Source organism: Ambystoma mexicanum, chromosome 7p, assembly GCF_040938575.1.
Source record: "Ambystoma mexicanum isolate Mex_15411 chromosome 7p, UKY_AmexF1_1, whole genome shotgun sequence".
In the NCBI taxonomy this organism is placed as follows: domain Eukaryota; kingdom Metazoa; phylum Chordata; class Amphibia; order Caudata; family Ambystomatidae; genus Ambystoma; species Ambystoma mexicanum.
Genome location: NC_090939.1, coordinates 912,085,132 through 912,105,664, shown reverse-complemented (window position 1 = coordinate 912,105,664; position 20,533 = coordinate 912,085,132). Strand labels below are relative to the sequence as shown.

At 43.4% G+C, this 20,533-nt stretch overlaps 1 protein-coding gene across 2 annotated transcripts in view; it reads left to right on the top strand.

The window, feature by feature from the left end:
* EPHA3 (EPH receptor A3) overlaps window positions 1-20,533 on the top strand; it is a 908,976-nt gene that overhangs the window by 660,135 nt on the left and 228,308 nt on the right. For both annotated transcript variants that reach the window (XM_069637202.1, XM_069637201.1), the window contains exon 11: window positions 19,647-19,832. In XM_069637202.1, the coding sequence (XP_069493303.1) occupies window positions 19,647-19,832 (186 nt within the window). The remainder of the gene's footprint in view (window positions 1-19,646; window positions 19,833-20,533) is intronic.

Sequence of the window (20,533 nt, the reverse complement as noted above, 5' to 3'; positions counted from 1 at the left end):
TTACGGTACAATTCCATCCAAGCGCGACTTCTTTGCACATTTAGTGATGACAGATCCAAGAGTTTCTGGGCATCATTTTACTCTAAGGAATCAGGTTCCGTTGCATTATCAAATGTAGGCAGAAGCCTCATCAGGAGTTGGGCAGAGCGGCAAAAATGTGGCAGTAACGCTAACGTATTGCTGAAAGCTCAATCCCGAGTTTGGGCAGAAACCTAGAGATTTACCTCCAGCTCTGAGCTGGAGGTACATCTCAAGCTTTCTGCCCATTTTCAGCGCCATTACTGCCAGCCCTATTACCACCAGCAGTATTAGTGGCAAAAAACCTCACAGAGTCCTATGGAGTCATAACAAAGGTTGATAACAGTGCCAACGCAACTCGGGATCTGGCACAAATTGCGCTGACTGATTTGCAGTAACGCTAATTGCTTTGGGCTGTATGCCGGCGCAATTAACGCCGGGATACCGCCCAACTCATGATGATGCCCTCATCTTTTGCACAGAAACAGTGACACTGACACAGCTGCATAGACTGACCAGTATTTTAAAATTATTTTAAGATTCATTGTGATACATAAATACATATTGTATCCCAATTCAGCACTAGCCTGATCACTTAGATTATAGTCCCTGTTTTGAAAAGACATGTTTCTGATGATTCCAGAATGCTTGAATACTGAGAACATGACCCGGTACTTCAAGGCACTTTAGGCTTAGGTTAGAAGCAAATATTAAATGAACAGGCAAGCAAGCACACAAGATAGCATGAATGTGAACCAATGCACAGAGAGCCTGATTTTCAAGCATTCGCAACACAGTGATCTTGTGCACATTTCAGATTTGCACCTGCTGCTTAATTCCCAATTCACAAGCCTAACACTGGAGCAAACCTGGATGTAGTTGGGTGTGCAAATGCGATTCACAAAGGTTTGTGAATCAGATATAAGAAAGAGCGCATGTGTGAATCAGAGATGTGCCGGGCATTCCCAGTTTTGATCCAGTTTTAGGCATTGTGAATCAGGTATAAGAGAGCATGTGCAAATCTGTGAGGCTCCTGGCATACCAAAATGTGCTCCAGTTTTAGGGCCCAATTCATTGAATTGTGCAGGATCCCCCCGTAACTGTTGCTGGCAACCCGACAACATGTGTATGAAAATTCATAACTCGGGTTAAACTCGGAAAATCTGTGTGCCAACCCTCGTAAACCGTTCCTGAACCCCCTCTACACTGCGTACATGCATCCTTAAGTTAGATCGAAACCCAGGTTGTGTACACTCACCCCTAAATCAGACATGCAAACCTACCTCCCCGCTGCGATTCCTAGCCGCAAGTGTCTTTATGACTGCCTTTGTGTGGCCTAAAGTTTGAGGGATTTGCGTGGCCATTTCTATTCTGAGAGGCTGCACGGGTGGTTCGAGGAATACGTGCATTTGGCGCAATTGTGGGAGTGTGAGGAACTGCCTGTGGGCCGTCCCTCAGAGCGCCTACTTTGTGCATGTTCTTCTGCATTTTCCGTGTTCCTCCCTATTCCTAGCCCCATGCGTAAGCCATGCCTACGCTCTGCATGGTGTCTCGTGCTAGGCGCTCGACAACTCACAGAGATGTGCTGAGGCTGCGCGAACTCCACGCAAGTCCTGGAAAAGTCCTGCACATTCAATTCCATGAATTGACAAATGGGATTTCGTACGCAGGTTGACACGCAGGTTCCCTATTTCCCACGCACATAATTCCATGAATCAGGCCCTTAGTGTTTGTAAACCAGACACAACAGAACAAACCTCCGGCATTCCCAGATTTGTTCCAGCTTTAGGATTTGCGAATCTGATATTAGAGAGGATGGCTTGTTAAAATCAGAGGCGTTTGAACATTACCGGATGTTCTACAGTTTTAGGTTCTGTGTAGCTGGTATAAGAGAGCATGTTCAACTCAAAGGTACTTTGGCCATTCACATATTTGCACCAGTTTTAGGCTTTGTGAATCAGGTATAAGAGCATTTACAAATGAGAGATTGTCTATGGCAATTCCGATATTTGCTCCAGTTTTAGGCTATGTGCATCTGGTATAAGAAAGTCTGTTCCAATCAGAGACACTTCGGGCATTGCTAAATTTGCTTTAGCTTTAGGCTTTGTGAATGTGGTATAAGAGAGCATGTTCAACTCAGAGATACTGTGCTCTAGCACTTTGAAGTGTCTCATGTGCTAACTGAAATTATCAATAATGATTGCAGACCCAAATAACCAGACAGACTCAAAGAATATGACTCAAATAAAGTAGGACAATCTGGCGACCAACATACTGTAGTACACGCAATCACACTTCAATTTTAATTACACAAAGGTTTTATTCATTAATGTACATCAGCTATGACATCATCCTATGTGGCAAACTATAAAACCTATTGAAGGGAGGGATTGGTTAAGGGAACATATGTACCTATATATCATATAAGTATTAGTAATATCACTGGATGCTCCTTATCTACTAGGCAGGCCTTGAACCACCTCTAAATACGTATAATACAGATTATAGCAGAATAACAGCAGCGGGTTGGCCTGTGCGACATTGTATAGCATGTTGCTACATAAACCCTCTGATTGGTTGGCATTCTCTCCCAACCTTGGACTTTTGGCTTGTAGGGAGCATGTAAGCGAAACAAAAATCAGGTGCAGAAATCAACGTCAGACTACTACCCACTTGCCCAATTAGTCCATCATCTCTTATCGGTCAGCCCCAAGCCAAGGCTACTTCTTTATAGTTGACATTACAGCCTGTTCCCTGTTCTGGGACTTTCAAGGGAGTGTAGTCAGCATTATCTTTGTCTGGACCCCAATAAATAGCCCTTGTTTTCAACTTCACAGTCACGTGTGAGGAGACCACAATTTGTTTGTCCATTTCATCCTTGTATTTACTGCTATTCAATTTCATTAAGCTGGGTGTCATTACTCCTCTTGGCCTCTGGAGACTCGCTCACTCCACCTTGTATAGGCTTTTTGCATCTTTAATTGTCCAATACTTGGCTCTTGCACATGTTTTCTTCTTCGTTTAATCTGAAGAGAAATATGTCTTACGTATATGGCCTAGGATGTCACTTCAAGGAAAGGCTTCCTTGAAGTGGCATCCTTGATCCAAGGCCAATAGACTCCTCTTTATTCCTCACACAAAGCTGTATTCCAGCGACTTCTGACTCTGCAGCCCTAGTCTGTCTCTGAGGCAGCTTGATTGGTTTCAACACGAGTCTGACGTCCATCTTTCCATCATGGCTGCCTCAGTCACACTCTGTTTTCTTCTGCAGCAAGCTTCTATATGTCTCACCGACCTTATTTTTCTGCATATGTACATTCACTTCATCTCTCCAGACTTATTTCTTTGGTGCATATGATTTCTTCGTCTTCGATTAGGCTCTGTGCATCTGGTATAAGAGAGTCTGTTCAAATCAGAAACACTTGAGGCATTGCTACATTTTTGTTAGATTTAGGCTTTTTGAATATGCGATAGGAGAGCATGTCAACTCAGAGATACTTCGGCCATTCCCATATTTGCACCAGTCTTAGGATTTTTTAATCAGATATAAGAGAGCATTTACAAATCAAAGATGCTCTTGGCATTCCCACATTTGCTCCAGTTTTAGGCTTTGTGAATTTGGTATAAGAGAGCATGCTCAAATCAAAGACACTCTGGTCATTCCCAGATTTGCTTTAGCTTTAGGCTTTGTGAATGTGGTATAAGAGAGCATGTTAACCTCCAAGATACTTTGGCCATTCCTATATTTGCACAATTTTAGGCATTGTGAATCTGCTATAAAAGAACATATGTTAATCAGAAACACTTCAGGCATTAAGATGATATGTCGTTTATAACGCACCTGTACACAAGTGTTTCTAGGCATAACAAGACAAGGAAGGGAAGAAAGAGGGAGGACAAAACAATCTTACTAGGCTGTGTGTCATTCAGATCGTGCAAGTGCCATATGCAAAGTGCAGGGTGTGAGAGCGAGAGGAAGTGCCATGGGGAGGGAAGGCGGGAAGTGAAATCTGGGCAGCATTGCTATGAGTAAGTGCAGCCAGGGCAGCGTGAATCTTGATAAGTGCACGGAGGCAGGGGCCTGTAGGGTTCCAGATACAGCCCCCACACCATGTTTGCTCCCACTTTAGGCTTTGTGAATTAGGTAAAGGTACAAGATGAACATCTTAAGATGCTCCCAGGCCATTCCTGATCTGCCCCACTGCAAATGCTTCAGAATGATGCCCCAAAGAAAACATTGGTTTCCCGAATAATTGAAAGGAGATTTAACAAACTCTTCATTTTAAATCCTTCTGTTTTCTTCTGAGTACTGCACATAGAAAGCCCACCTTTGTCTACTCCTCACTGCTCCTTTCACCTGCCTTGAATTGCAGTGTTAAGCACATTTCCTGATGAGTCAGGGTGTGACTCCTCTTGTTTCCAGCCTGTCGTTAGTTGCTCACAAAGTATTGTATACAAAAAGAACATGCCCGGCCTATGGCTTCCAAGAAAATTGAATAATGTCTTAACTAATGTCCACCCATTAAGTGTGTCATGGAAATCAAGCAGAGCAAAAGGGACTTCCATTGCAACAATGCACTGTGCTTGTTGCCTCCTGGTACTCGTAAAAAAATCTGTAATGTCAACACCCAGTCGCAAAGCATGGATTTGCAGATGTGTCACTGTTAATGTTGGCCATACAGACATCGTGCTACCCTTTATGTCATGCTCACTCCACACACTAATAGGACAGCGTTACAGAAACCTTTCACCAGTGCAAGTGCAATTATCAATAGGGCAACAATTGCCTTAGTTCAAAAGGCATAGGGCCTTGCTACAAAATGTTTGCAGCAGTGCCTGTGCAATAAGCTCAAGTGCAAAACATTTGTTCCATGCATTTTGGCACCAAGGCTGTGTTTGTCCTAGTCTTATAGCCCGATTCACGGAGCGTTTTCCAATGGGATTGTGCCATTATGAAACACTTCTGTGAATCTGTCCCTTAGTCTTTTTCCCTGGTGCAAAAAGTCACTGAAAGGATGTGTTTTTAGTGAGTAGGACAATGTATGCCCTAATGCAACTTGCACTGAAACTGGTGCAAGGTTTCTGTAGTATGGCCCAATATATATGTGTAGTAAGGCAAAATAAGGCCAGAAATTAATATAGGGCCCGATACATGGAATATTGGCCCGGTTCAAAGTGAATTTGCACTGCTGAAAAGTGACTGCTGTTGCTGACACAAACCCTGATTCATGGAACCGTGCAAAGTGTATTTGTGACATGCAAAGTCTGGGAAAAGTCATTTTGTACTGCAAAAATGACTATACATTCACTCTGCCGGGACTTTGCACTGCAAAAATACACTTTGTACGGTTCCATGAAACTGGGTTTGTGTCGGCAGTGCAAAGTCACTTTTCAGCGGTGCAAATTCACTTTGAACCGGGCAAATATTCCATGAATCGAGCTCATCGAATGTATTTCTAATCATGATTTATATGGTATTTCACTTTGATAGCGTGCATCCTTCTGAATTTCCATTTGAAGAGCATCGTCCTGGCAAGACGTCTTAATGACATATAAACATGTATTTTGTTTGGAGCACGTGCTGATTCCTCTCTGGGTGCTCTGTCACTGCAACTAACATCAAAGGAAAAGAGAAAATCTGATTTGTTGTAATTGATTTGTTTTCCTCGTTTTTTTCTATCAGTATTTGCCAAACGAGAGAAGAAGTTCAGCAGTAAGACATCAGAAATAACACATCTTTTACCTGAAAAAAACATTGCCACTGTGCTCCCACTGCTGGTGCCAGGCCCCCATGTTACAGAAACTGTGCACCAGAGCAAGTACCGGTCTGTGTGGTATTATCACTAGGGAATGCATTGCCACAGCGGGAAAAACAATGTGTGCACCAGGATAATATTCTCAACTGTACTATAGCCACTCCATATTAGCACCAGAGCAAACATTGCCCTGGTGCAAATATGAATATATGTAACATCCCCCAACAGCCCCAATCAGCAGAGTCCACTTCGAGGGAACATGGGATCTGTAGTCAAAAACATCTGGAGAGCCACAAGCGGCAGACCCCCTGCCCTGGTACATGTTAGACATTACCACCAAACTCAGCATGAGGCCCATTGGGTCCAATGTAATTGGGTAACATTACCAGCTATTAGTATAGCACTTAGAAGCAGGAGAAATCCATCAGGAACCGCTGTAAAATATCCGGATGTTATTATTAAATTCAATTAATTGTAATGTGTATTAAATTGAATTCTCAGTGCTTGTTTTATTTATTGACATTTCAAATTGTATTGCACATATACATGTGAATAGACATCACTTATGATTTAAGCATCAGCTTTGCTTCATACAAATTGGAGCAGTGGTATTCAAACCTCTATATATTGATGCCCTCCCAAATCCCCTTGAGTAAAAATAGTGTTTCTGGGAAGCACCCCTACCCCATAAGCTGTAACAGTATTTTCTATTAAAAGCAGTCACTGCAACCCCTTATTAAAGAGTTTCATTCCCCCGCCTGGACATCATTCGGGTCCCCCTGTGGGGTCCAGCCCCACTGATAGAGGGTGGGGTAGCTGCAAGAAGCTAATGGTAAAGATGGCCAGTCTTTGTGCTGGACTGATTGTGCCTGATTTGGATGGGGTCTGGGTATATTGTGCATCCAAGTCTTGATCAGTTCTCCCTCAAAATGCTGACTAGGAACCTCACAATGCGAGTCCCCATCCTACTGTACTCAGCAATTAAGCCCTCACCACGGGTGGCAGTCCGGGGTGTGTGATCAGGTGTTTGACAAAATGTGATTGGTTTGGTTGTGTTTTTATGAGTAGGGCAAGAGTGTTTCAGATTTATGGGCCCTGTGGCTGGAGGGCCCTTCCACTGTGTTCAAACCACTTAGCTTGTGTTTAATACATTAGCCGTGTATGGTTGGGTGTGGGACTCATTTTGGATGAGTAGAGTAGTGCAGGTCGCCTGGGTCACTGCACTCAATGTCTTTCACATGTCCCAGAGAGGGTTTCTTTTGGGTGTTATCCTGTACTGCAACAGGTGACAGTGGCCTGCTTTGAAAATGGATTGCATTGCATTTTACTTTTTCATACTAAAGCAATTTGGGCGACCTGGCATTGTGCTCTTTCTAACACGTTAGTAATTCTATATTGGGGAGACCCCATAGAGTATGCTTCAGTGGTCTGATCAAGCATTGACTAACACTGTGGCCTGCTCCACACTGATTGTTTTGTTTTAGGGAGAAGATTTGTCTGAGCATGGACATTTCATACTGATGCCCTTACCAGCTGCCTCACTAAAGGCCTTACTAAAGGCCTACATCAGCTTATACATCCAGATATGATCAAGGGTTTATCCCGGATACCTAGTTTGATATTTCAAAGAAGTGGATTTGCCACACACTTTCTTTTGAAAGTCTGTTTAAGTGCAATTTTTATTCATTTATAAATTGTTTCATGTGGACTCATAGTCCCAATTGTGGTCAACCGACACGTGTTTTGGCCGCGTGGGTCTTTATCAAGGCAGGCTGTATGAAAAAGATGCCCCAATTGGGGTAGGGTGGTGAAGAGCGGTCAGTCCTTTGGATGATGGCTGGGCTTGAGGTCTGCCCTTAATTCAGTTAATCTGGACGCAGACATGCGTCTTGGTCTGATACCCGTACATCCAGATATTTAGTTTTTTTAATGTCAGGTTTAGAGGAGACCCAAAAGCTCTGGACAAAGGGATGTTATCCTTTATTAGTTTCACTGGCTTCTACCAGATCAGCTCTTTCAATCTATTGAGGTATTTTTCCTCCCTCATTGGTCATGACAATTTATTGGCTTACACTGGCTGCTGTGCTCATGATCCCGGTGAACCCTGCAAGCTTTTATAAGGTGGATGGGTTGATGAATTAGCACAACTCCAATGAAGGGAGCAGCTAGGATTTATTGTAAAGGAAGCACCAAGGTAAGACTGCGGCCAACCTCCTCAGAGGTTCACTCTCAACTGACCCCAGAGTTCCCTTTCTCAAGCAATAACATTTCTGATGAAGTCACTGCATTCTAACCCAGCAAGACTGAACAACACTAGATGAATGGAAATATAAACTATGTACAATAAAAAAACATAAAGCAGCACTGGACAATTAATAAGTAGGTTAATAGCAGGATAGGAGATACAACACAAGCCACTCTTCTATTGGACAATCAGGAACATCTGATTTTGAATTGTTGGCTAGGTCTGAGGAGGGGCTTCTTGTGTTCCCTGAATCATGCGTCTCAAACTTCCTGTCTAATGTCACGGCCGCTTAAAACTTGTATAACTGTCGAATGTGAGGTAGGTTGTGGAGAGGAGTATCAGAGATGAATTTGATCTATATCCAGCGAGATAAGGAGATCCTCGCGCATGTTCCCGAATGACTTTGTTGTTCCTTTTGTAAGAATGAACCCTGATCGATGGCCGTGGAGTAGTTTGACACATTCTACCTAATGCTGGATTTGTATTGTTACTACTATGATTTTTCTGGGGTTCGGTAGATCTGAGCACACAAAATAGTCTGCTCATCCAATGGGATTAGTAGTTGGGTCCTCTAACATTGAGTCAATTAGTGAATGTGTCATGGGTGCAGTGTTTTCCGTCCTAAAGAAGGGATGCCCTTGGGGCCCGGCAACATTAGCAGAAAGTGCTCCAAAGAATTCCCAGACGCAAGATGTCGGACATGGTCCTCTAAGCAGGTTGTAGGCATTCAGCTTGTTTGAGACCTCCACAACCTGATTTAGTCCTGCAGGGTTGAGGATGAAAAGGCAGTTGGAAGATATGGGTGGTTATTTATATATGTATGGGGTGATTGGTTTATACTTGCTCATGTGCCTTTTTTAATCCTTATCTGAATTCTAGAGTATTAGTAGAGAATGAAAACTGTGCTTCATGGGTTTTTATTGCTATTTCTTGTAATTTAAAATGATGATCACTAGTCACGAGAAACATGAAAAGACGCTCAATCATCGTTGAGGGTTTTGTATGCTAATGCTAGTAAACCTATCGCTGCAGGCAGCATAAGCGCTTTTTGGATGAACTTTGCAATTCTGCACACTGAATGTGCAGCTCAGACACTTGCCTTGGAGGCAAGACGAAACAGACCACCACAGGTTCGATCCCCGGGTCCGCGCTAGAAACCTCTGGGTATTAAGCGCATTATAAATACCCTATCATATCATAACCTATCATATCACAAATTCGTAGGCTTTTTCGGGCGGGGGGTGCTGGGGTTCTTTTGGCCAGATCTATACATTCTGAAACATTTCAGCCAGAGGGAAAAGAAGTGGATGGTGTAATCCCTCTCTTCCCCAGTGAGGGCGCTGTTTAATATTGGGCAGTAGCTGATTAAGCCTTCTGTACAGTACTCTGTAGCACAACCTAGATATAATGTTAATTTCACTGACATTTTGCGGCTCTATGTTGTTTTGTACGTTGTAAGGAACACACTCATTTGTTTCTGAATAGTTTCTTGCTTCAGCAAAATTTGAAAAATAAAACGGTTAAAACTCATCCTTCTCTTCTCAACCACTCAGCTTGCCAAACACCTCACCAAACTTCGGAATTTCTGATTAAACTTTGCATACCTCTCAACCTTTTTAGTCCCCTTGGCAGGTGAAATAGACAATGTCCTTTTGGGCCGGTGAGAGCCCACTGAAGTTAATGGATTTGTAAGAGGCTTGGCGGGTGAGAGAACTGATAACAAGGAGGGTGACACCCGGCAAAGGCGTGTGATTTGAGAGCCATGACATTGTGCCAATAGTCAAGTGTTAAAAGTGGATTGCTCTGAGATATATTGGGCCTAATTCAAAGAGTGTTTTCCAATGGGGTTTTGCCATTATAAAACGCTTCTGTAAATTAGGCCCATTATGCTACCTGCCTAAAAACAGCATTGCACAAGAGCTAGAAACAGTTTTAATATAATATATGAATGCGAAGATAAGATAGATGTGCGGACGACAAACATGCACCCCAGCTTATCTCCCAGATGACAGAAAGCATTGAGCAAACACTGTGCAGCGAGTACACACCCCAGACTCATGCTGGCAATGAGTGATTAATCGGCTAAGCAACCCGGCCACCAAATCCATAAACGCAGACTTCCCTGCCAGATATCAGGCAGACCAGTAGTTGAAAGAACTGGCAAGCGGAACTGAGGAGAGGGTCAAACAAATGAAGCCAAGCAACCTCCCCCGCTCACGATTAAGGGCTTGATTTACACAAATGTTTTCAATGGGACTTTCTCATGTTAAAACGTTTTCGTAAATTAAGTGTGTAGTCCTCCCCGTGGAAAATGGCAGATGACATCCCCAGCTGACACTGTTATCTGAGTGAGTGGTGCGGGGGTTGCAATGATTGCGTCCATTACTTTGTATACCTTATGCTTCATTGCCCGTGCTCATACATTGTGGCAACACCCTAGAACAGAATGTGGGGTTTATTCCTGATAACAAATTCACATTTTGTTTTTAAGTACATGCATGTTTGCTAAACAAGTGTCCTGCAGAGTCTGTTGTTATGGTTTTAACTTTGTGTTCTGTGGCTCAAATTCAGCATTGAGAGAAAAGTACAAGAAAACTATTACATGTGGACACACAGTTTAAGTATTGGTATTGTTTATTTATGATATGATATTTTATTTGTATCGCGCTCGTACACAAGTGTTTCAGAGCGCGACTAGGCAAGGGAGGGGAACAAGGGAGAACACAGCACAACATAAAAACGATCTTACTAGGCCCAGTGACATTGAGAACGCGCAAGTGCATGGGAAAGGGAAAAGGGAAAAAGTGCATGGAAGGGGGAGAGTGGAAAGTGCAGAAGCCGAGGAGCGCAGATAAACAAAATAAATAGAAAATTGAGGCAAACTGTGGTAGTGCAGCCAGCAAGTGGCAAGTGCTGTGTTTAAGGCAGCAGACGAGGTAAGTCTGAATAAGTGCAGAAAAAGAAGAAAAATGGGGCAGGGGCTGTATGGGTACAGATACTGTCCCCAGTGCAAGGGGTGCCCAGGGGGCAGTGCAGGAAGGTGACAGGGTGAGCAGGTACCTGGGCCCAGGGGACACAGGGTGGCCAGGTGCACAGTGCCAAGAGAGCAGATCAGCAGGGGAGAAGGGGAGCGAAGGCAGAAGCAAAGAGGAAGGTTTTGAGGTGCTTCCGGAACCAGAGATGGTTCTCCTTAAGTTTTAGAGTGGCAGGGAGGCTGTTCCAGAGGGAGGCCCAAGCTGAAGATAGAGATCTATGCCCAGCTCGTTTCTTTGAAAACCAACTGACCCTGAGGGAGTTAGAGGTAGAGGAGAGAAGAGCTCGAGAGGGGAGGTATTTGCGGAGGGATAGCTGAAGGTATTTTGGACCCAGGCCCCAGAAAGCCTTGTGGACAATGCAGAGGGTTTTGAATTTAATCCTTGCATCCACTGGGAGCCAATGAAGAGATTTCAAAGCTGGAGAGATATGATCCCAGGGTTTGAGGCCAAGGATAATTCTTGCAGTCCTGTTCTGGATAAGTTGTAGAGGGCGGAGAGTAGAGGCAGGTAGATTTAGAAAGAGGCTGTTACAAAAGTCCAACCGAGAGAGAACCAGAGCTTGGGAGACAGTGAGCTTCTGAGGGAAGGAGAGGAAAGGAAGAATACCTCTGAGGAGGTGCAGTAGGAAGTTTGACTTTTTAGAGACACACACATATAGTGCCTATACACCGGCAAGTGTTTCAAAGCACTGAAGGAGGGTAGGAAACATGGGGTAAAACAGTCGCTCAGAGCCCTTGAATAATTTCTGAGACGATGATAGTCTGCACAGGCAGAATAAGTGCATATAATACATTTTACAGTTGAGACAGCAAATAGGCCTGACAGCGATTCAGCAGTTTTACCAAGTGCAATTAAGGGGCAGGGACAGGGGGGGAAACAGATAGACAGTCTTCAGGCATGGTGCATTCAGATCGTGCAAGTTCACAGATGGTCATGGGAGGGGTCCAAGTGCACCCAGTCGGTGGAGACTGGGGTAAGTGCAGAGAGAGCCACTTTCATGGGTTGTTTTTCAAGTGCATTGAGGTTGGGTTGCTGGACCCTGAGGCAAGTGCGAGAGAGGACTTGCAGCGGTGCCCAGGACCTGTGGGACTCTGAAGTACACTAGGCGGCCAGTCAGCAAGCTGTAAGGAAGAGGAGGGAAATAGAGAAAGAGCAGAGAGCTAGGTTAGCAGGGAAGAGGGAGAGAGAAGGAAGAGGAGAAGAGGAAGGTCTTGAGGAGTTTCCTGAACTTAAGAAGATCAGGCTCAAGATGGGGGCAGCAGGGAAACTGTTCTGGAGGGAGGCACCTTAAGAATGTAAAGAAAACATTACAATAATAAAGAACATGGTAAGATCTCAGGGAAGGCAATTGGACTTGACAAATTGAGTACAATTGTGAAAAATGGAATTGTAAAAAATGGAGATCCAAATATCTTAGCCTTCTCCCAAGTTCCTAAACTGTTCCAGTGGTCAGAAACCTGTCACTCACCAGATATTTGGAACAACAACTCCCACAAGACTTAGGCAGCATAATCGATGGAGCGAGATCATGGTTATCATAGTCCAAAACCATGGGAGAGTTGCTGATCGCAGACCTCTTCTGTAGAATTCAGGAGAAAGGAGCAGAAGCAACAGCAACAATTCCATGAAATTACCAAATTGGTCACAATCTATCTCCACACTCAGCAGTGGCGTAACTAGCGTGGGTCTGGGGAAGGGCAGCTTCTCCACCCAGTGGCTCTGTTTAGAGCCAGACCAGGACATTTGGCAGCGGGACACCTCTAACACCCAGCACCATGATTGGCAAAAAGTCTGGAAATGTCAGGGTAGTCCCACGATCTGCAGACCCTCTCAGTTGTATGCCTGTGAGGGGGTCTTCAGGGTGCAGGACCCACCCTGTTGTTTCGGCCTTTCCAGGGATCACACTTCTGTAAGTTTGAGCTCTGAGCAGAAGAGCTGTTCTCCCATGAACCTGACATGTTTCTCTGCATCAACAGAGCATTACAATGGGAGCCATTAGACATTGATGGGAGGCATGGGGATCTATTAGCAGGGACTTGTGTCCCTCAGAAGTGAGTAGTGTGCATAATGCTGCATGCTTTATGAAATAATTACTATGGTTTTAAATCCCAAGGAGGATGTTTAGGCTCACATTCATCTGCATGATGCTATTGTGACTTTGCATGCAGGATGGGGAGAGTAAAGCTAAAGCCATACTCTTATTGCTCAACATATTTCTATGACGTATATAGTGTACTGTTAGTTTATGATGAGTGCCTAGTTCATTATGTAATGTGGTTTGCTTCCAAGGCATTGCTATAAACCAAGTTTTATTTAAGCACATGAAATGCATAGCAAAACCTTAATACATATCTACATCAGCTAAACCTGGCAAGATGAGTTCAGTTGTTTAAATTGTCCACATGCCAGTTTCACCATTTAACCAAAGTGTGTGATCCTCAGCAAATCATTTAATCACACTGGGCCTCATTACGACCCTGGCGGAATGGGTTAAACGGCGCCGTAAAAGGCTGCGGCGCCGTTCAACCCGTTCTGCCACATTACGAGGTCCCCTCGCGGGACACGTTAAGCACGCCTGGGAAAACCAGGCGTGCATACCGGGTCCCGCGAGGGGAAGAGGGAGCAAACAACGGGCCATCTTGTAATGGCCCGTTGTTTACTCCCTCTCCCATTCAGCCCTATGGGGGCTGAAATGGGAATGGGGATGAACCGTGTCCGTGTCCTCGAGTGAGGAATTACCGGGCCATCCGAACTCAGAATGGTCCGGTAAGTCCTCATTCCGAGGACACGGACACAGATGCGGTTTTGCCGGCAGCCATGCCGCCAATAGCGGCATGGCTACCGGCATACCTCGTAATGAGGCCCACTGTCTTATCTGCAGCTCTGTAAGTGATTCACTTCATAGCTTATGTGAATGTTTCATGCTATTATAAAAAAAGATGAATGACTATAGAGTTGTTGCATATATAATAATGGTCCAATGTAGGTATTTCTATTCAAATTATGCAAGCCATAAGGAAGTGGATGAGTAAGGAGCTGCTGCGCTCCACATAGTGCAACTCTAGTGCACAGCAGCTCCTGACTTGTCCACCTCCTTCTGGCTTGCATAATCTAAATACATGGTAGCAAGACACTTGAAGAGTTGATCCATACTTGGTTAATTGAATGCTTGATTAAACCAGGTTTCTATGTCTGTTTTAATTTAAACTATATTCATTGGGTATGTAACATTGAGTTAATTATCCATAGATTTCCAGTCTGAAATGATTTCCAAGAAACCTTCATATTTGTGGGCAAGCTAAGCCTGGCTCTACTAGAACATTTACACTAGAGTAGCTCCTCTGATCAAACAAGATAGCTCTTTTATATGTTTTGATGTTTTTATCCAGTTTACTCAGGGACGGCTGGTGAATTTTTAAACTGGAGGGCTGTAAGTGTTTCCCATAAATATGTGTGAGTGAATGAGTGTAGTGAGGTGGCCCAAACCAAACGAGGAAAATTAAAAAAGAAATATAGGTTAAATGATGCATTGTACAGCACACTTTCTGTGAATAATTGGGTAAAAGCCAAACAGTTTACAATCATTGTTGTAGGGTACTACATGAAAAAATCAAATAGGTGTAAGTCAGCAACAATGCACAAGAGAATTGTTCAACATGATGTCTTTTCCCTCAATATGTGGCAGTAAAATAAAATCATGCCGTCTATGCCCGTACACGTCCTTGCTGGCTGCACCAATATATGCCAGTATTCCCGTACTAGAACAAACTAATGTTTGTTTAGCTCATCATGTCAGCAATTATACTACAAGAAAACATTTCCATGATGGCTCTGCCAAAATATGCCAGTTGTTTCCATCGAAGAACATATTCCTGATGGCTTTGAAGTAAAACTGACATGTAAAAGTAAGAAACATGTCCAGGCTGGCTGCACAAGTATAGGTCAGTATGGCTAAGTAACAACAATCATCATCTTGGATTTTTCCTGGCTTGGCTTTTTCCTTAATACTTAATATCTAGTTATTAATGCCATGCCACAGTAAGAAAAAATGTCCAGATCGGGTGCACCAGTGTAGGGCAGTCTAGCCACGTAATATTACTTATATTGTTTGCCTTACCCTTGATGCACAGTCAGAAATGTCATGCGACACTAAGAATATATGAGCAGAGCAGCACCACTAGTGTAGGCCAGTATAACAAAAAAAGAACACTGACCGTGCTGGATTTACCCCGTTGATGTGTTGCTAGCCGGTAAAAATGCCATGAAACCATAACAAACATGACTGACTGTTGCTGTTGAATAAATGCCCACTCCCCTAATCAGGGGCCGGCTCCCCTGGCTTACAAGCATTCCTACAACCATTCATTTCTCTCATTCACTTACACATACATACAACATGCACTCTCCCATTCACACATGCACACAAACAGAAGCTTACGTATTCACGTGCACACTTACAGATACAAAGCCTCACATGCACACATAAACGCAAGCCTCCAACACTGAATATAGCAGGAATCAGGAAGCAGGAGCAGCTTCTCGGCTCCTGCACATGTGCCACAATCATGCCACCCAGGCAGGCCTGAATGTGCGGGGAGCCGCAGGGTTGCCCCCTTTGCACATTTAGGCCAGCAGTTCCACAGTGGATTCCTGATATGTCCTGCAAGATGGGGAATCAAAAATCCCCCAGCCTTGCATGGCCCATTGGGCATGGTGCTGGGCATCAGAAAATGTTAACGGGAAAGCCAGCCAGAGATTGCTTCCTCTGTCTTTTTACGACGGGTTTGGCTTTGGCACGTCCATAATTAGCGGTGGCCCACACTGTGACGCCCATTATTGACGTGCCAACCCTGAGTTCACTGCGAGAACCAGGCATATTTTTTGTAATGATATGAGCAGTTGCAGACAAAATGCCAGCATTCCGCCTTGCAATCGAAAACGGCACTGCCAAGACAAAAGGAGCCATTCCACATGAAAGCAAGCTGGCCATTTTTGGTAGTGGAATTCTGGGTTGCGCCACTGAGTTTCTAACACTTTCCACCTACCTGTAATGCTCAAATCACACCATCTATCCAATCATTTGTAATTTTGCCGAAAATTCATTTTTTAATGAAACCGTGTTTTTAATAGAGTCAATGCCAGCGATTCACAAAACGTTTTGCAATTGGAAAAATCCCATTGAAAAACGCTCGGTGAATCTGCACCAACATGTCATCACACATCGATTATTTCTTGCTCATTTTTGTTGTGGAATTAGCATGGCTGGCATTTCATTTTGAACCAATTTTTTGACCAAAATCGATCTGCTTGACATCATAATATTTGCAAGATTAGTTTAGAAAAGTGCAGAAGTCGTTTGGCAAGGAGCTTAGATGCTGCGCGCCATGTTGCAGACTGCATGATTCAGCTTTGCTCCAAACTGTGCCACTGCTTCAGGAAAGCTAGAATGCTCTTCACATATGCTGTAGTATTACAATCAAAATGTATATTTTACAAACATTAAATAAATACATTTTAAAACTCCCAAATGTAACAACAATATTAATTAAAAGAGTGAACGAGGACATTTAACGGTGAAAATAATTGAAGATTGACCATTTAAAACAATGATCTCTTCATTCTTTATCTGGAATGCCTCCTATTCTTTTTGCTTAACAAATCATTTGTTTCAAATGAAGATGCTTCAAAACAGTAATTGAGTGATAACTAGTACTCACGAAGCTTTGTCTCCCAGGACTGCGGATTTTCAGACAACAGATGCCACTATGATATGTCACTCGACTCGCAGGATTGTTTCCTAGTGCTACTACACGGAAGCATCGCTAGAGCATGGCGTAGAATGGGGAAAAGGAGGTCCAGTAAATTGCAATACAATCGGGAAAACTTAGCATGATTTGTGATAAACAACCGCAAACAAGATGCTTTATCATTGGGTGGAGCTTGTGGGACAGCTAGGGAAGTGTATCAGGATCTGTGTTCGCCGAACTGTGCACAAGTGCAAATGTGCACCAAATTAGCGCGGGTTATAGGTCAAATGTTCGAAAACAAAAGGCTCAAATGCCTTTTTTTCGACAGTAAAAGGACCGGAAAAAAAGGATCACATTTTTTTCTTTTTTTTATGGGGGGTTTTCCCCCCCAACCTCCCCTTTTCCTTTTATAAAAAGTTTTTTATACATGCTAAACTAAAAAAATATATAAATAAATAAAAATGTGATCCTTTTTTTCAGTCCTTTTACTGTCGATCAAAAAGTCATTCGATCCTTTTGATTCAAACATTTGACCGGGCACCATTACCACCATGGAGAAAGGTGCTCTTGTGCAAATTAATCAGGGTGCCTTTTTTGTAGCAAACCATGTCATGGAAATGCTAGCTTTGGCAGTGCCGCAATCACTTACCTCCCTGGCCTTCCCATGCTCCAGTGATTCTCTCGTCAAACTTCACTGCACAGGGGTGGGAGGGGTTGGGTGGATCACTCATTTGACCTCTGTTATAATTTTTTTATATGACCTGGTTCATGAACCCTTTGCAAAGGACCCATGCAAATTCTTATTCTTTCAATACATCTTTGCAGCATGGCAATCAATGTTTGCAAACATTGCACTGGAGCAATAAAACTACTTTTGTTGCACCACGACAATTCACCCCTTGTACTAAGACTGTTGAAAAGTGTCTGTAATGTGCCGTAGCACTTTAGAGTTTTTGTATGCGCAGAATTGGATTACCATAATAAACAATCTTGGACACAAATAATTGGACATACTCAAAGGAAATGGCAAAATACTACTTTACTATCGGTTCAATAAAGTAGGGAAACCTGGCGAACAACAAATTGTAGACCACGCACTCTCAATTACATTTCAGGTACACAAACGCTTTATACCACGATGTGCATGAGCTATGATATCCTACCTGGCAAATAATAAAACGTAGCGGACAGAGGGATTTGTTAGGGAAACATATCTACTTATAGCCTCTAAGTGTTAGTCAGATCATTGGCTGACCCTCATCTGGCAGGCATACCTTGAACCTCACTCTAACTACGTGTAAACCAGATTATAACAGCATAACAGCAGCGGATTGCCCCTGCAGCATTGTATGCTCACCATTACATAGACCCTCATGATATGTTGGCATCCTCTTCCAACCTTGGACATTCAGCTCACTAGCAGCACGCAAGCAAAATGAATCCCAGGTGCAGAGAATAACGTCACACTACTACCACTTGCCTAATCAGTCTACCATCGCTCATCTGCCAAGACTTCAGCCAAGGCTTCTCCTTTGTACTTGACCTTGCTGGATGTTCTCTGGAAATTTAAAGGGCGTTAAGGTACATCGTTATCTTCATCCAGCGATTATGAATAAGCTTTGTTTTCTGGTCTTGTGAAGAGACCACGATTCTGTCCATTTCGCCTCCTATTTAGTGCTAGTTGATTCAATTATGTCAGGTGTCATTACCCTCTTCGCCCTCTGGAGACTTGGTTGCTCCATTTCACTTATGTTTTTCTGCATCTTTAATTGTCAATAGTTGGCATTCATGAATGTTCGCTCATTTGCTTAATCCAAGAGAAATATGTCCTGTGTACATTGCTTATCCTCATTGATTCCCTTTGTACCCTGCAATTGCATCTTGCTGTGGCATCCGTGATCTCTGGCCAACAGCTATTCTTTGCTTGTGCACAAATGTGTATTTCCAGCATCTGTCAGCTCTGCAGCACTGGTCTTCAAGCTTTTTGCTTACTATTATTCAGAGCTGACGTCCATGTTGCAACATGGCTGCTTTACCCGTGTTATATGTTCCACTACAGCAAGCTTCTATGTGACTCATCTACCTCGCGTTTCTGCATATATATATAGATTTACTACACATCTGGTTACTTATCGTATATATATATATATATATATATATATATATATATATATATATATATGGTTTCTTCTCACTTGTATGTAGGCTTACTCTTGTTTCTTCAGTTACATTTTCATGCTTTAAGTATTCTTATATCATTTCTGTGTGTCATCATGTTTTCTCCTTTTGACATCAATTTGCACCTGTCAGATTTCCTTTACAGCTCTTCGATATTCAGTGGTGTCTGCAAATCTCCTGCTACCACCTCAGTTCGAGGGTACATTCGGTATGGTTGTCTGACTGCATGATGTCTCTCATCCATCCGATGAGGAATTGGAATTATACCTGCTATCATGCACGGTGTCTTCTTGTGCTTCATCCATTAGGTCGGAGGTGAGGGGGCGGGTTCTATCAGTGACGTACACGTCTGCTCCTCTACAGTAATATGATGCCATAAGGAATTGTGCACAATACGCTAGAGCATGTATTTGTGTGTCCAGCCAAAGTGTGTGTGTGTGTGGGAGGATGAAGGGGGGACCTGAGTTGTGCATCATGTGCACTTATGTGGATTGTAAAAATGATTTAGAGAAAGAACAATCACACGTGAGATAGTAGTGCTGTACCGCCAACCCATTTTCATTCCGAATTTTGAAAGTGTCTTGTGTCATTGATGTCTGCTTCTGAGCACCTTGATATTTGAGTGTGAGCAACTACTTAAACATTATATTGTTATTTTTTCTGCCAGGGGAGTTTGGGGAGGTGTGCAGCGGACGTTTGAAACTTCCCTCCAAAAAGGAGATTTCTGTGGCCATCAAAACCCTGAAGGTGGGCTACACGGAGAAGCAGAGGAGAGATTTTCTGAGTGAAGCCAGTATCATGGGCCAGTTTGATCATCCGAATATCATCCGCCTGGAAGGAGTTGCCACTAAAAGTAAGCACTAGAAGTAAGGCAAGTGTGGAGGCACTGACTCCCTGCTAATTAACGTTAATTTTAAGACACTGCAATTTAAATTCTTTCTGTGAAATTGGTATTATGCGGAAATGCTGTAGCAGGAACATGATCCTACAGATTTCTTGCACCCTGCTGCAAATATTTCTGGACCTCACTTTCTAAACCAAAGTTATGTTGTCATCTCCTCACTTTACTTCATTGCACTGGCCAGAAGAGTGATTGCTATATGTGTTCATAGCTAGGGGAATTTTGCCAAATGTGATGGGAAGTCAGGAACATCTAAACGAGTCATATACAGTTTGAGGTTGCCTCATGTTACAGTGGTTTTTTCAAGTTACATTCTAGTGCATGCTTCCTATTAATAAAATGTACATGGGTGATCAGGCCCTGAGAGGGTGCTCTCCATTACCCACCTCCCCTTTCCATGGAAGCCTTGCACATGAAGAACACACACAAAGGGAGGCACTTGGAAGACACAATGGAGTTCCCCATGGATCTGCTATGTACAGAGGGGTGCTGTTGCAGGCTGCATCCCTCTGTTGGATCGAGCAAGGGAAGAATGTGGCTTCATTGCAGAGTTCTGGAGCGTCAACCTGTTTCTGTAACAAGTGGCAGCACTAAGGAATTACTTGGTATGGCCCTGGCACAGTGAAGTCAGCTGTGTTAGGTACCCACTGTAC